Below are 14523 nucleotides of genomic sequence, written 5' to 3' on the forward strand. Positions count from 1 at the left end.
AGGTAACTCTGAGATTGAAGGTATTAATGAGATTTAAAAAAATTCCCACTGCAGATAATTCTTTTAGCAACGTGATCTGTGTTGTTGTTAGATCATGACCTGAAGAAAAGGAAAAGAAATTTGAGTGTCTTATCATTTGTAAGATGCAGTGCTAAGAGTTTTCCATACATTGGCCCATGCAGTTTTACAAACATCAAGTCTCATGAGATCTGATGGTTTTATAAAGGGGAGGTTCCCTGTACATGCTGTCTCTTGCCTACTGCCATGTAAGTTGTCCCTTTGCTGTTCTTCGTCTTCTGCCATGATTGTGAGGCCTCCCCAGCCATGTGGAACTGAGTCCACTGAACCTCTTTCCTTTATAAATTACCCAGTCTCGGGTATGTCTTTATTAGCAGTGTGAAAACAAACTAATACAAATACATATAGCGTTATGTCAGGTTTTGTAAGAGTTGTATTATATTCCATCTTATAGATAGTTCTGTCGTCCTTTAACTTTAACATTCCCTTTAAGCATGGACTTTTTTGACTCAACTTTCATTCTTCGCTGGGAATAGGGAGCTGAGATTCATGAGCATAATTTTCTTCAGAAGACCAGAAGGGACACCTAAACAGAGAAGTTTGAATTAGGCCTTTGAGATCTACTTTAGAGATTCACTCATTTTCCCCGTGTTATCTCCCGTGTGTACAGGAAGCATACATTTGTTAAGCTTCTGCTGTTTTGTTTTTTATTTATTTTTTTTGGTAGGGGTCTGAGTTACGAACTGTATGAAGGATAGAAGGGAAAATTATTTTTTTCTCCCCTAAAGACTTGAGAAGTCTCAGATTATTTAGTACTAAAATTGTGTTTCTGAGAGAACTAAGTATTTTCTCTGCATTAGCTCACAACACATATTATTTTAATTAAGGTTTTTGTTTTTTTAATCACCTCATGGAAGCACTGAGTCTAGGCTGAGATGGGGGTCTTGAGGGTTGAATGAGGCTCACTTATGCCCACTAGCCTTTATGTAGGTATGTTTTACATTTCTTAACATGCACCCATTTAAGTGTGCAATTAAATGACTTTCAGTAACTTTAGTGAGTGGTACAACCATCACTAGAAATCAGTTTTAGAACATTTTATCTCTTCAGTAAGATATTTGTGCCTGTTTACAGTTAATCCTTATTCTCACCTCGAGGCCCAGACAACTGCTTATCTACTTCTTGTCTTTATAAATTTGCCTTTCTAGACATTTTATCTAAATGGAAGAATAAAATGTGTGGTCTCTTGTGTCTGGCTTCTTTCAGTGAGTATAATGTTCCTGAGGCTTATCCATGTCGTGGCAGTTACAAGTTTGCTTCTTTTTATTTCCTAGCAGTATTCCATTGTGTGGACCTACCACATTTTGTCTATCCATTCAACAGTTGATGAAAATTTAAGTTTTCATGACATTTAAATTTAAAGTCATGCTTGTACGAATTTGTAAGTTGCCTTGGACATAGTAATTTGTGAAATGCCAGATTATTGTTCTTTTTTGCTAAGGATATAGTTACATAATAATTTATACATGAAACAGACTCCTTGGGTTAGAATTGAAATCTCCGATTTACTTTTTATATGTATTGAAAGTATAGAAGTACAGCTATTCAGGCTATTATTAAAAAGACAAAAAAAAAACCACCCCAAAATTCTGAAAAGGATGCGTAGTAAAGGGAACTCTTGTACACTCTTGGTGGGAATGTGAATTAGTACAGCCATTATGGAAAACAGTATAGAGATTTCTTAAAAAACCAGAAATACAACAACCATAATATTCAGCAATCTTAATGATGGTTATTTATCCAAAGGAAAGGAAATCAGCATATCAAAGAGATACCTGTACTCTCACGTTTATTGAAGCATTATTCACATACCCCCGAAGGGGAATCACCTAAGTGTCCATCAATAGATGAATGGATAACAAAAGTGTCGTATATACACAATGGAATGTTATTCAGCTGTAAGAAGAGATGAAATCTTGCCATTCACAGCAACATGGATGAGTCCAGAGGACATTGTGTTAAATGAAGTAAGTCAGGCACAAAAAGACAAACATCACATATTCTCCCTCATATGGGATTTAAAAAGAAACCAAAAACCAGATTGAGCTCACAGAAGTAGAGAGTAGAATTACGATTATTAGAGGATGGGAAAAGTAGGCAGGAGGGGAGGATAGGAAGAGGTTATTTAGCCACAAAATTACAGATAGGAGGAATAAGTTCTAATGTTCTATAAGCAGTGTAGGGTGAATATAGTTTACACTAATATGTTATATATGTTCAAAATCTAGAAGAGAGGATTTCAGATGTTCACAGCACAAGGAAATGATAAATGTTTGAGGTGATACATATTCTAATTATCCAGATTTAAATCATTACATATTGTATAGTATATAGAAATATCCCTCTGTACCCACAAATATGTATAATTATTACGTGTCAACTAAAAAGGAAAAAAGAAAATACAGGACGTTTATACACTAACATAAAATACTACAAAAATGAGTTAAACCCATAAGTACTGAAATGAAAAAATGAAGAGAGGCTGGTTAAAGGATATAAACATGTAGTTAGATAGAAGGAATAAGTTCCACAGTTCAGTCACTTGAACTTGTGGACTCAAGTGATCCTCTGGTCTCAGCCTCTTGAATAGCTAGGACCACGTGCACACACCATGAAGGTTGGCTCATGTAAAAAAAATTTTTGTAGAGTTGGGGCCTCACTGTGCTGCAGTCCAGGCTGGTGAAGGAATAAGTTCTAATGGTCGATAACAGAGTAGGAAGGTAGAATAAAAGTCGATAATTTAGTGTGGTATAGGAATAGGTTCAGAAATGAAGACTCTTAAAGAATAAAAGTAGAGATTTTAGTTTTTTTGCTTTTTTTTCAATAGGGACCGATTTCTATTTTAGAAGTTTATAGTGACGTGTATTTTTATACAAAATTTACTCCTAGAAATTTGCATATTATATATGTGTTTTAGAATATCAGGCCAGGTGTGGTGGCTCACGCCAGTAGTCCCAACACTTTGGGAGGCCACGGCGGGTGGCCTCCTGAGGTCAGGAGTTGGAGACCAGCCTGGCCAACATGGCAAAACTCCGTCTCTACTAAAAATACAAAAATTAGCCCGTCGTGGTGGCTCACGCCTGTAATCCCGTCTGCTCGGGAAGCTGAGGCAGGAGAATTGTTTGAACCTGGGAGGTGGAGGTTGCAGTGAGTGGAGATAGCACCACTGCCCTCCAGCCTGTGTGACAGAGTGAGAGTTCATTTTAAAAAAAGAATTAATCTGTTTTACTGATTTTTAAAATAAATTCAAATATGTTAAAACTATCAAGCTCAATTGGAAATCTTTTTGGTTCATTCTGGCTGTGCTGTGGGTGGCGGAAAGGAGAGAGTGCTGCAACAGTCCTTGGGGGCTCTGACCTCGAGACTCCCTGAGCAACAGCCCTAACACCCCTTGGGGCTCTGCCGTTGCTGGCATCTCTGAGTTTTTGGGTGCTGCTGCATTCCCCTCATCCAGATGTCGATTTCCAAGTCAGAAGCAGGTCGCCGCATGCCTGGCCCAGCCACAGGCCAAGCACAGAACTGCAGTGCACACAGAATCTGGGCCAGTAACACGAGACCAGCGCAGCCTGCTAGGCCGAGTGGGCAGAATGAGCCCAGCAAAGCCTGAGCAGAGGCGCTGCTGGCCACAGAAATTTCCGGCTAGCGAAGTGGCTTGGAAAGAATCCTGTGTAATCAGCAGACAGAGGGAGGAAATAGATGTACACTAATCCACTCACTCATACAAGTCTATATTTGTTTCTGTATCTATCTGTAAAATATATAAATATGTATGTGTGTGTGTGTGTGTGTGTGTGTGTGTGTGTGTGTGTGTATATATATATGTTTTTGGTTTTTTTTTTTTTTTTTTTTTGAGACAGAGTCTCGCTCTGTCGCCCAGGTTGGAATGCAGTGATGTGATCTCGGCTCACTGCAAGCTCCGCCACCCGGGTTCAAGCGATTCTCCTGCTTCAGCCTCCTGAGTAGCTGGAACTGCAGGTTCGTGCCACCACGCCTGGCTTATTTTTGTATTTTTAGTAGAGACAGGGTTTCACTGTATTGGCCAGGGTGGTCTCGAACTCCTGACCTCTTGATCCGCCCGCCTGGGCCTCCCAAAGTGCTAGGATTACAGGCGTGAGCCACCGCGCTTCGCCTATATTCCTGTTTAAAAAGCCACAGATTAATATGGATGCCTCCAACTCCTGTCCAACGTCACAAGATTCATTCTGGCCCTCCTGCTTTCCTTATTTGGGAGTTCTTTTCTGACAGTGATACAAAGCCAGATGTGTATTTACTTACTTGTTCAACTGTGGTGTACTCATAAAGTAACAGAAGTGATAATACATACCTCTGTGAGAAACAAAAATAACTCGAGTATGTTATTTGTATACAGCTTCTTTTTTTTTGGCTTTAAGAATATCCAGTCAAATACTGTTTTCCAGAGTTATGTTTTTATTAGTAATGCAGTCAAGTTCAGTTGTTAAAGTTTGGTTTTCATTCTGGAACCATCCTCCCAACCTTGGCTGATCATTTAAAAATATGTAAGGCAGAAATCATTTTTGTGTTGTCTACTGTTGTGTTATTTAAATACAGGGATATGTTCTGAGAAATGTGTCATGTGCAAACATCATAAAATATGCTTACACAAATCTAGGTGGTATAGTCTACTACACACCTAGGCTGCATGGTATAGCTTCTAGGGTATAAAGCTGTGCACAATAGTACTCTACTAAATATGGTAGGCAGTTGTAACACAGTAAGAAGTATTTATGTATCTAACCACGTCTAAATTTGAAATGGTACAGCAAAAATACGGTATAAAAGATAAAAAATGGTCCACCTGTCTAGGACACTCTCCATGAATGGAGCTTTCAGGTCTGGAGGTTGCTCTGGGTGAATCAGTCAGTAGTGGTGAGTGAGTGTGAAGGCCCAAGACGTTACTGTACACTACTGTAGACTCTATAAACACTGCATGCTTAGGCTTTATCAAAAGATTTGTCTTTGATAATAAATTACCCTACTAGAACTTTTTAAAAAAGTTTTTAATTTTTTTTAACTTTTTGACTCTTGTAATAACTGTTAGCTTAAAATACAAACACATTTTACAGCTGTACAAAAATATTTTCTTTATATCCTTATTCTGTAAGCTTTTTTCTGATTTTTTAAAAAGTTTTCATACTTTATTGTTGAAAGCCAAGACACAAACGCATACATTAGCCTAGGGTCAGGATGATCAATATCACTGTCTTCCACCTGCACATCTTGTCCCACTGGGGGGTCTTCAGGTGCAATAACAGTTACGGAACTGTCATCTCCAGGGATAACATTCTCTTCTGGATACCTCCTAAAGGACCTGCCTGAGGCTGTTTTACAGTTAACTTTAGGAAACAAATAAGCAGAAGGAGTACAGTCTAAAGATAAAAAGTATGGTAAATACATAAAACCAGTAACAAAGTTGTGTATCGTTATCAAGTATTATATACTATATGTAATTGCATGTGCTATATTTTCATATGTCTGGCAGCCAGTAGCTTTGTTTACGCCAGCATCACCACAAGCACAGGAGTAAAACGGTGTGCTGCAGTGTTACCACGGCTGCCCATCATTATTAGGCGGTAAGAATTTTTCAGCCCCATTATAATCTTACAGGACCATCTTTGTATATGGAGTCTGTTGTTAAGTGATTAACATCACTATGCGACACATGACTGTATTTCTGTGGGTTTTAGCAAATGCAGTCATGACTCTACCACTAGTCATGAGTTGGAACACTTCCATTACCCTATATGCTGTGTTTTGGAAGAAATTATTAAAAGTAGTTTGATACTTAAAATTCAAAGAAAAATCTTTTTGTGGATTTTACTGGTATTTTAGTCTAGTAAGACAGTTGGGATACTAAGAATAGGAGAGAGATTTCATTTCTTATTTTCGCTATGATTTGATATTTATTGTTATTCCAGAACATGTATTTGTTTTTCCAGCTTTTAAATAATTGATATTTTTCATATAATAGATTGAGACTTTTAAAGGAAAAAAATTCACAAAATGTAATCAAATATAGTACATGCTTTTAAAATGCTACTTTTCTCAGTTATAATTGCTTTCTGCTCTTCCTCGTTTACCCTATAAGCAAAAAGAAAACAATTTAGAAGTGACGAAATTTTATCCTAGTTTTAACATTGATTAGTCTGGAAAGAGTTTTATTCCATATACTTTTTTTTTTCAGTCGAAGTCTCTCTCTGTTGCCGAGGCTGGAGTGCAGTGGCACGATCTCGGCTCACTGCAGGCTCCACCTCCCGGGTTCACGCCGTTCTCCTGCCTCAGCCTCTCGAGTAGCTGGGGCTACAGGCACCCGCCACCACGCCTGGCTAATTCGTTGTATTTTTTTGTTTGTTTGTTTGTTTGTTTTAGTAGAGATGGGGTTCCACGGTGTTAGCCAGGATGGTCTCGATCTCCTGACCTTGTGAGCCGCCTGCCTCGGCCTCCCAAAGTGCTGGGATTACAGGCGTGAGCCACCGTGCCCAGCCTATTCCATATACTTTTTAATCTCTTGTATAGGACAGATTATATTTATGAATAGATCAAGGGTAATGGACATGAGTTTTAATTAGTAAGAAAGAGAATTAGAGCATTCAGAATTGTAACAAAAAATGACTCAATTTTGCCAGAAATAACAGTGCAAGGCTGAGGCATGAGAATCCCTTGAACCCTGGAGGTGGAGGTTGTGATTTGCTGAGATTGCACCATTGCACTCCAGCCTGGTAACAGAGGGAGACTGTTTCAGAAACAAACTGCAAATTAAAATAAGATACCATTTTCGATTAACTTGGAAGTGTGTGTGCATATGTGTACGCCATAAAGAGATAGAAAATGAATAAGAATGAATACCCTGATCTGGTGAGGGTATAGTGAATCTCACACTCTAATATATTAATACATTGCAGATAGTGTTAGAATTTCACACTGATATAGTGTTTGTAAGGAAGTGTAGTTATGGTAATGAAAAGTACCAATTTATCAAGATTGATGCAAAATGATGGGACTAATAGGCATTTTCTTTAAAAGTTTTTTCCAGAATATTTGTAGTGGGAAAATTACATGTAGTTGGAATTCTACATTTTTCAAGATGTGATTGTGTAAAAATTATATTTTACATTGATTTTTTTAATATTAAACATGACTGTGTACCCTGAAATCTGTAGCACAGTGGTTCTCAATATTTAGAAAAATGACATATATATATTTGCCTAATTCTGAAGGAATATAGTAATTGTATGATAACTAGAAGTATACTACAAAAAGGAATTCAGTTAAACCAAGTTAAGAGTATGCATTCTTGTGTTTTGCTTGGTTTTTAAAGGCACTTGTAACTTACCTAGTCCTTTGTTACTTAAATAGCAAATATTCCTCTGTGAGGAATTTTCATTTGTGATCAGGCTAGTAAATGAGTTTCGTATTACCTTGAAGATGGGAAGCATGGGAAATAGGAGTACCAGACTCAGGAGTCTCATTCCTTTCAGCATCCATGAAACTGGGGCTGGCTTCTTTGATTGTTTAAAAGTAAAGTGAAATCTTTGACCTTTTACAGTTATTTACTGTTTTCATAGATACATGTTTGGTATAAATGGGATTTTTAAATAAAAACAGTAAGATTATTGTAGAAATTCAAAGAGTATTAAAAGAGTGTGTGTGGTGTGTGTCTCTGTGTGAGTGTGTGTTGTGCATGTATGTAATGAGAAAAGTATAAAATACTGAGGTAACTCATAGGTAAGTAACTTTCTTAGACCAATTCTCTTCTGCCCTCATTAGTGGATTACCCTGCTTGATTTCCACTCTTTCCATAGAGGGTCACACACAGTCTCTAAATACTTAAAAAATAAATATTTATATAGTTTTTATCTTATTATTTAAAAATGTTTTCAAGGCTCAAAAGAATTTATACAGTAAGTTGGTTCATTGCGTGTATTGGTAAATATTGGAGACTTTAAATCTTATTAAATATATAATAGTTTTCTGTAAGGCAAACACTATTAAATGATGCTTAATATGGAAAATAACCTCACTTCGCTTCTCAAAATTAAAACTAAGAACAATTAGGAGACGTCCTTCTATGTCATTTTCTACTGTTTTGGGTATATTGATGAGGCAGAGAAATAAGTTTTCATTTTCAGTTTAATAAGGTTATTTTACTTTGGAAATATATATCTATAAAATACACATAAATATATGTAAAAATATATAATATATATAAAGTACATTTCCAAAGTTATATATATATATTTAACTCAGACTGCAAATATCTATATGGATTTATGTATATAAATTATATATAAATATTATATATAGATAAATCTATATATATATAGATGAATCTATAGCTATATATTTTTATATATAAATCTATATGTGTAAATCTAACTAAATGCAAGTAATTTTTTTGTTTTGAGGTTAAGATCAATTTCAGTTGATGCCCTTTGGTTGTGGCAAAATTGTGTCTTTTAAAAAAACAAACACAGCCGAGTCATTAGCTATAATTTTTCTTTTTCATACAGTTAGCATGCATGCATATCTGAATGTTCTCTCTCTGCCAGTTACTATGCTCTTTGGCCAGGTTACTTTCCTTCCCTTCTTCCCTTCCATTTCTTTCCATTTATCTTTTTTCCTGTTCAAGTGGGTGCAAAGCACTGCAACAAGTCTTTTACCTTAACTCAGGATAAGATGTCTGCCTTCCCTTCTCTCTTCTTGATGTATATGCGCCCAGTCTCTGTGAGCCACTTTTCCTTTTTCACTTGAGAGGGAAAAGAGATTACTTTTCTCTCTAATTTCTAGAGTAGAGCCTGGTTAAATGGCACAGTTCAAGCCTCTCTCTCCTGACCATTTGCACTTGCTTGGTTTTAAAATGGCAGGCAGTTTCTTTGTCTTGTAGGAATACAATGTTGTAGAGTTGTTAACTTCTCAGACTTGTTCAAGTAAAATGAATGTTCTAAAGATAAGAGCCTTTTTTTTCTTTCTTTCTTTCTTTCTTTTTTTTTTTTTTTTTTGGAGAGATAGTGTCTTACTATGTTGCCGAAGCTTATCTTGAACCCCTTGGGCTCAAGTGATCCTCCCACCTTGGTCTCCCAAAGTGCTAGGATTACAGGTGTGAGCCACCATTCTCAGCCTATAAGAGCCTTCTATACAGAAGCTACAGTGCTATCTCCTCCCAAACCTCCTTAGGAACAGAATATTACTGGTAGCCCAGTTCCACCTGTGATGTCTCGCAGTCACTGTGCCTCCCAGACTAGCCACCATAATGACTTTTAGCACAGTACATCAGTTTTTCCTATTTTTGACTTTAAGTAGAATCATACAACACTCTTTTGTGTATAGTTTCAGCTTTGTGTTTGTGGGGGTGGTTGTGAGGTTGTAGTTTTTGTTGTTTTGTTTTCCTTTTGCTGTGATGTTTGGCTAGAGTAGAGTAGAGCAGTTATTATTTTGTTTTACTGGGCTTCTCCTTTCTTTGTCCTTTGGATAGCAAGAGCTTACTTTTCTTGAGCCTTTTTTTTTTGTCAGCCCCCATTGGCATTCTTGGATTGCTAACTTCTCTAGCAACTGGTCTGGGATATATAAGGCCAAAAGAAAACCCAACATTAGAAAAATATATGTCTTTTCTATCTTTCTAGGAGCAGAAATATGGTCTTACTTTTATCTTTTCTATAGATATCTATAAGATTTTCTATAGATTTCTATAAGATTATCTTTTCTAGAGATAAGATTTTATCTTTTCTATAGATAAGATTGGATATCATTAGGAAAAAGAAAATAAAACATTTTATGCATTTATATGAAATTCAAACAAAAGGACTTTGACTCTTTGTAAATGTTAATTTCTGTGTTTAATTGCAGAATCTTTTAGCTGAAAAAGTAGAGCAGCTGATGGAATGGAGTTCCAGACGCTCAATCTTCCGAATGAATGGTGATAAATTCCGAAAATTTATAAAGGCACCACCTCGAAACTATTCCATGATTGTTATGTTCACTGCTCTTCAGCCTCAGCGGCAGTGTTCTGTGTGCAGGTAATTTATGTATTTAAAAAATATTAAAAACTATTATCCATGGCTTACATATATATTTTTAATGTTCATTTTAAGATAAATATATGTAAGATAATTAAATAGTTGTTTAATAGTCAAATATAACTGTGCATTTAAAAATAAGCTGAAAAATCAGTGTATTTTAGAAAATTATATGGATAGGCTAATATTCTTTTATTGTGGGCATGTAAAATATTCATTGACCAGTTGCACATATAATCATAAAACTGCTTTATCATCTTGATATCCTGCAGATTGCCTTGTAGGTCACTCAGTTATAGCTATGGTTAATGAAGTAGCCCCCTTAAATATAATCAATTTTTAATTTTTAATAGAGAGGACTCACTTTTACCTAGCGTAGCCCATTTAATTTTTGATACTGCCAATGATTAGAAATTTCTGTGCTATAGAAGTAAACAGTTTTAAATGAATGAAATGTTTGTCAGGAGGAACAAATTAAAGAAAACTTTGGACAAGTATAAATACTTGCCCAAAAGTATACAACAAACACTTTTTTAAATTGAAATTTTTATTTTGAAATAATTGTAGGTACACATCTTTTACCCAGTTTTCTCCAATGGTAACCTGTTGTAAAACTATAGTACAAATTCACAAGTAGGGTATTGGCATTGATACAGACAAATGCGGAACAGCTGTATTACTGTAGGAATACTTCTTGCCATTTAAAGTCACACCCACTGTCCATTGTACTTCTTACCTGTCAAATTTGACCTCTGACCTCTGGCAATCACTAATCTGTTCTCCATTTCTATAATTTTGTCATTTCAAGAATCTTATGTAAATGGAATTGTATGGTACGTGACCTTTTGGGTTTGGCTTTTAAAAATTAGCTGTAATTCCCTAAAAAAATACGTCCAAGTTGTTGTATTTATCAATAATTATTTTTTTAAATTACTGAGTAATATTCCATTATATGGATGTACTGCAGTTTATTTAACCATTCATTTGTTGAAGGAATCGGGGTTGTTTCTAGGTTTTGGCTATTGCAAATAAATGTGGTATGAGCATTTTTCTTCAGGTTTTTATGTGAACTTACCATTTTTCTGGGAAGAATGCCACAGAGTGTGGTAGTTAGGTTGTGTGGTAGTTTCTATTTAGTTATATAAGAAACAGCCAAAATGTTTTCTAGAATGGCTGTACCATTTTACATTCCAGCCATCAGTGTGTTTAGTTGCTGCTTATCCTTACCAGCATTTGCTGTTGTGACTACTTTATTTTAGCCATTCTGATAGATACTGTAGTAATATCTCATTGTGATTTAATTTTGCATTTCCCTATGACTAATTATGTTGAACATCTTTTCATGTGCTTATTTGTCATCTATATACCCTCTTTAATGAAGTATCTGTTCATAGTCTTCTGCCCCTTTCTAATTGGATTCTTTAAATGAGTTTTGAGGGTTCTTTATATATTTAGATACTAGTCCTTTGTCAGATACTTGGTTTTCAAATATTTTCTCCCAGTTTGTGACTTGTATTTTCCTCCTCATTACAAGTCTTTTGCAGGTTTTAATTTTAATGAAGTTCAGTTTATTAGCTTATCCATTTACAATTATTTCTTTTGTTGTCAAATTAAAGAACTCTTTCCTTAGCCCTAGATCCCGAAGATCTTCTCCTGTTTTTTTCTGAAAATTTTCTAGTTTGATGTTTTACAATTTGATCTGCTCTTTGAAAGAAAGCACTCAGTCTGTCATCAAGTATGGTATTAGCTGTAGGTTTTTTATAGATGGTATTTATCAAGTTGAGGAGGTTGCTCTATATTCCTAGTTTGCTGACAGTTTTTATCATGAATGAGGTGCTGCATTAAAAAAATTTTTTTGGTGTCACTTTATGTAGTTTTTCTTGCCTATGGATATAATCAGTTATATTGATTGATTTTCAGATGTCGAACTGGTCTTGCATACAGGAATGGATACTATTTGATTGTGGCATATTATTTTATTATGTTTTGCTGGATTCAGTTTGCTAATTCAGTTGTTAATTCAGAAGTTTGTTTGATCTAAGTTGATGATAGACACTGGTCTGTAGTTTTTATTGTTTATAGTGTCTTTGTTTAGTTTTGGTATCAGGGTAATATTATACTCATAAAATGAGTTGGGGAATGTACCTATTTTAATTTTTGGGAAATAGTGTATAAAATTAGTGTTAACTCTTCTTTAAGTGTTTGGTAGCATTTTCCAGTAAAATCATCTGGGTCTGGAGATATCTTTTCCAGAAACTTTTAAATTACATAATCCATTTCCTCAATGGTTAAGGACAGCACAGTTTGTTTATATCTTCTTGGCTGAACACATGTTCAAGAGCAAACACATTATGTATTATAACTCCATGTGCCAGCATTGTCCATGTTGTATATTCATTGTAGACTTGTTTTAGGCTTCTAAATTATTTTGAGCTGTAGTCAAGACTGAAGTTATTAGTAACTTGGGTCAATGTAAAAAATCAGATTTATTCAGGTTAAGTGGTAGAAAGGGAATGAGAGTGTTCTAAAATTTCTAAGAAGCATCTTAACACAACCTAATAATGAGTGTATGTTGGGGCATGGTTAAAAGTGAGTAGAGAAGATGGTGAGCAAAATATTTTGGAAAACAGCACGTTAGGTGATTTTGAATTCTATTACTATCAAATTTGAGGACCAGTACTTGAGAGTGTATTAACACAGTTGTCAGAATTGGGCTAGCACATACGGATAGAGTGTGTATACCTTAATGATGGCAGTGGTGGGCCATCCGAAGAGGCCACTGCTATCGTGCCAGCTGTGGCGAGGGAGGCTGGGTGGTAGTGGTGGGAGTGGTTGCAGGAGCAGCAGTGCCAGTGGGGAGACCCGTGTGCACCACGCCCCCTGTGCCCTGTGTCCCCGAGGTAGCTGACTGTGCCACCCCCACCCTCCTGAGCCTAGGCAGGACCCTCTCCTGGGCCTGGAGCCTCTGCCACTCCAGACCCTGTCCCTGGTCACTGCTGTCACCTGCCACTTCTACGGGGAGTAGGGAGAAGCCAGACAGTCCCTGAAGCTATGGGGGCCGCTGTGATGGGGCCAGGCCAAGTCACCTGCTGGTGGGAGAGCAGGGCAGTCGGGTACAGAAGGGCAGGCAGAGAGGGGACCCCAAGGCAGAACTGGGTCTGGGGCAGTGCTGTGCTCCATGGAGCCAGTGGGAGCTGGGAGCAGACAGTAGCCCTACCCTGCCGAGCACGGTTGCAGCCTTCCAAGTCATGGCTGTGGACCAGGATATCCCTGTGCTCTTTAGGGCAGGGAGCACGCAGCAACCTTGCCCTCCTGGGCGCAGCTGCAACTGCCCACCTGCGACTGCGGATGCAGGCATCTCTCTGCACTCTCAGTGGCCCAGGGAGGCCCCCCTTACCCCTGCAAGCTTGAAGGTGTCTGCTCCCACTGCCTGGTCTCTCCCTGCTCTCGGTGGCTGCTCCAGTCTTGGAGCAAGGATTGGGCTGAGCAAGGATTGGGCACCGTTGGAGCTTGGCCGGGTGTGTGCATGCTTAGGGCAGAACTGACATGCCGGCCCCCTGCTGCCTCAGTCCCCTCTGGACTTTGGGCAGAAACGAGCATGGGAGAGTGGCTGAGGGGGGCCCTGAGGGAAGTCTGGTTTTGGCCTGCAGGTGCCCCTTGGCAAGAACAACCTGGGCACCATGAATGGAGGCAGGAGGCAGACAGGCTTCAGGGTGGAAGGGTCCTGATGAAACCCCACCTTCAAGCTTGGGAGGGCCTGAAGCCTGGGGGCTGGGCTGCCGGTCCCGTTGAGCAGAGTGGGAAGGTGTGGTACTTTTTCCTACTCTCACCCACGCACCAGTCAGCGCACACTATATCTGGCCCATAAAAACCTCAGACTCAGCCAGACTTGAGAAAAGTATGGAGAGATGATGAGACGAAGAGACGACTAGCTGCAGAGAGAAGCTGCCCACCCCAGGGTCTCCTCTCTGCTGAGAGCTGAGGAGACAACGGTAGGACCAGATGCAGAGAGGTGCTGCTCTTTCTGCTGAGAGCTGAAGAGACTATAGGACAGTGTGCCTGGCAGAAAGGAGGTACCCTCCCTACTGAGAGCTGAAGACTTGTCAGGACATCCTGGCTTTGGAAAGGAGCTGCCCACTGCAGGTCACCTCTGAGCTGTTCTTTTGCTCAATAAAGCTCCCCTTTGTCTTACTCACCCTCCGCTTGTTTGTGTGCTTCATTCTTCCTGGATGCAGGACAAGAACTTGGGACCTGCCAAATGGCAAGGCTAAAAGAGCTGTAGTACAAAGAAGGCTGGAACGTGCCCCTTGCTTGCCATGTTGTGGATGAAGAGAAGAAAATAGCTGTGGCCCTTTGGGGAGCCCAGACCTGGGAGCTTCCTGAGCCAGGGCTGTGACTCCCGTTTTGGGGCCCT

General features: G+C 38.3%; 1 protein-coding gene across 5 annotated transcripts in view; it reads left to right on the top strand.

The window, feature by feature from the left end:
* Window positions 1-14523, top strand: part of TUSC3 (tumor suppressor candidate 3) — a 313790-nt gene that overhangs the window by 70426 nt on the left and 228841 nt on the right. For all 5 annotated transcript variants that reach the window (XM_054497897.2, XM_054497895.2, XM_063668524.1 and 2 more), the window contains exon 2: window positions 9940-10109. In XM_054497897.2, coding sequence (XP_054353872.1) covers window positions 9940-10109 — 170 coding nt within the window. The remainder of the gene's footprint in view (window positions 1-9939; window positions 10110-14523) is intronic.

Source organism: Pongo pygmaeus, chromosome 7 (genome assembly GCF_028885625.2).
Source record: "Pongo pygmaeus isolate AG05252 chromosome 7, NHGRI_mPonPyg2-v2.0_pri, whole genome shotgun sequence".
NCBI classification, from domain to species: Eukaryota; Metazoa; Chordata; class Mammalia; order Primates; family Hominidae; genus Pongo; species Pongo pygmaeus.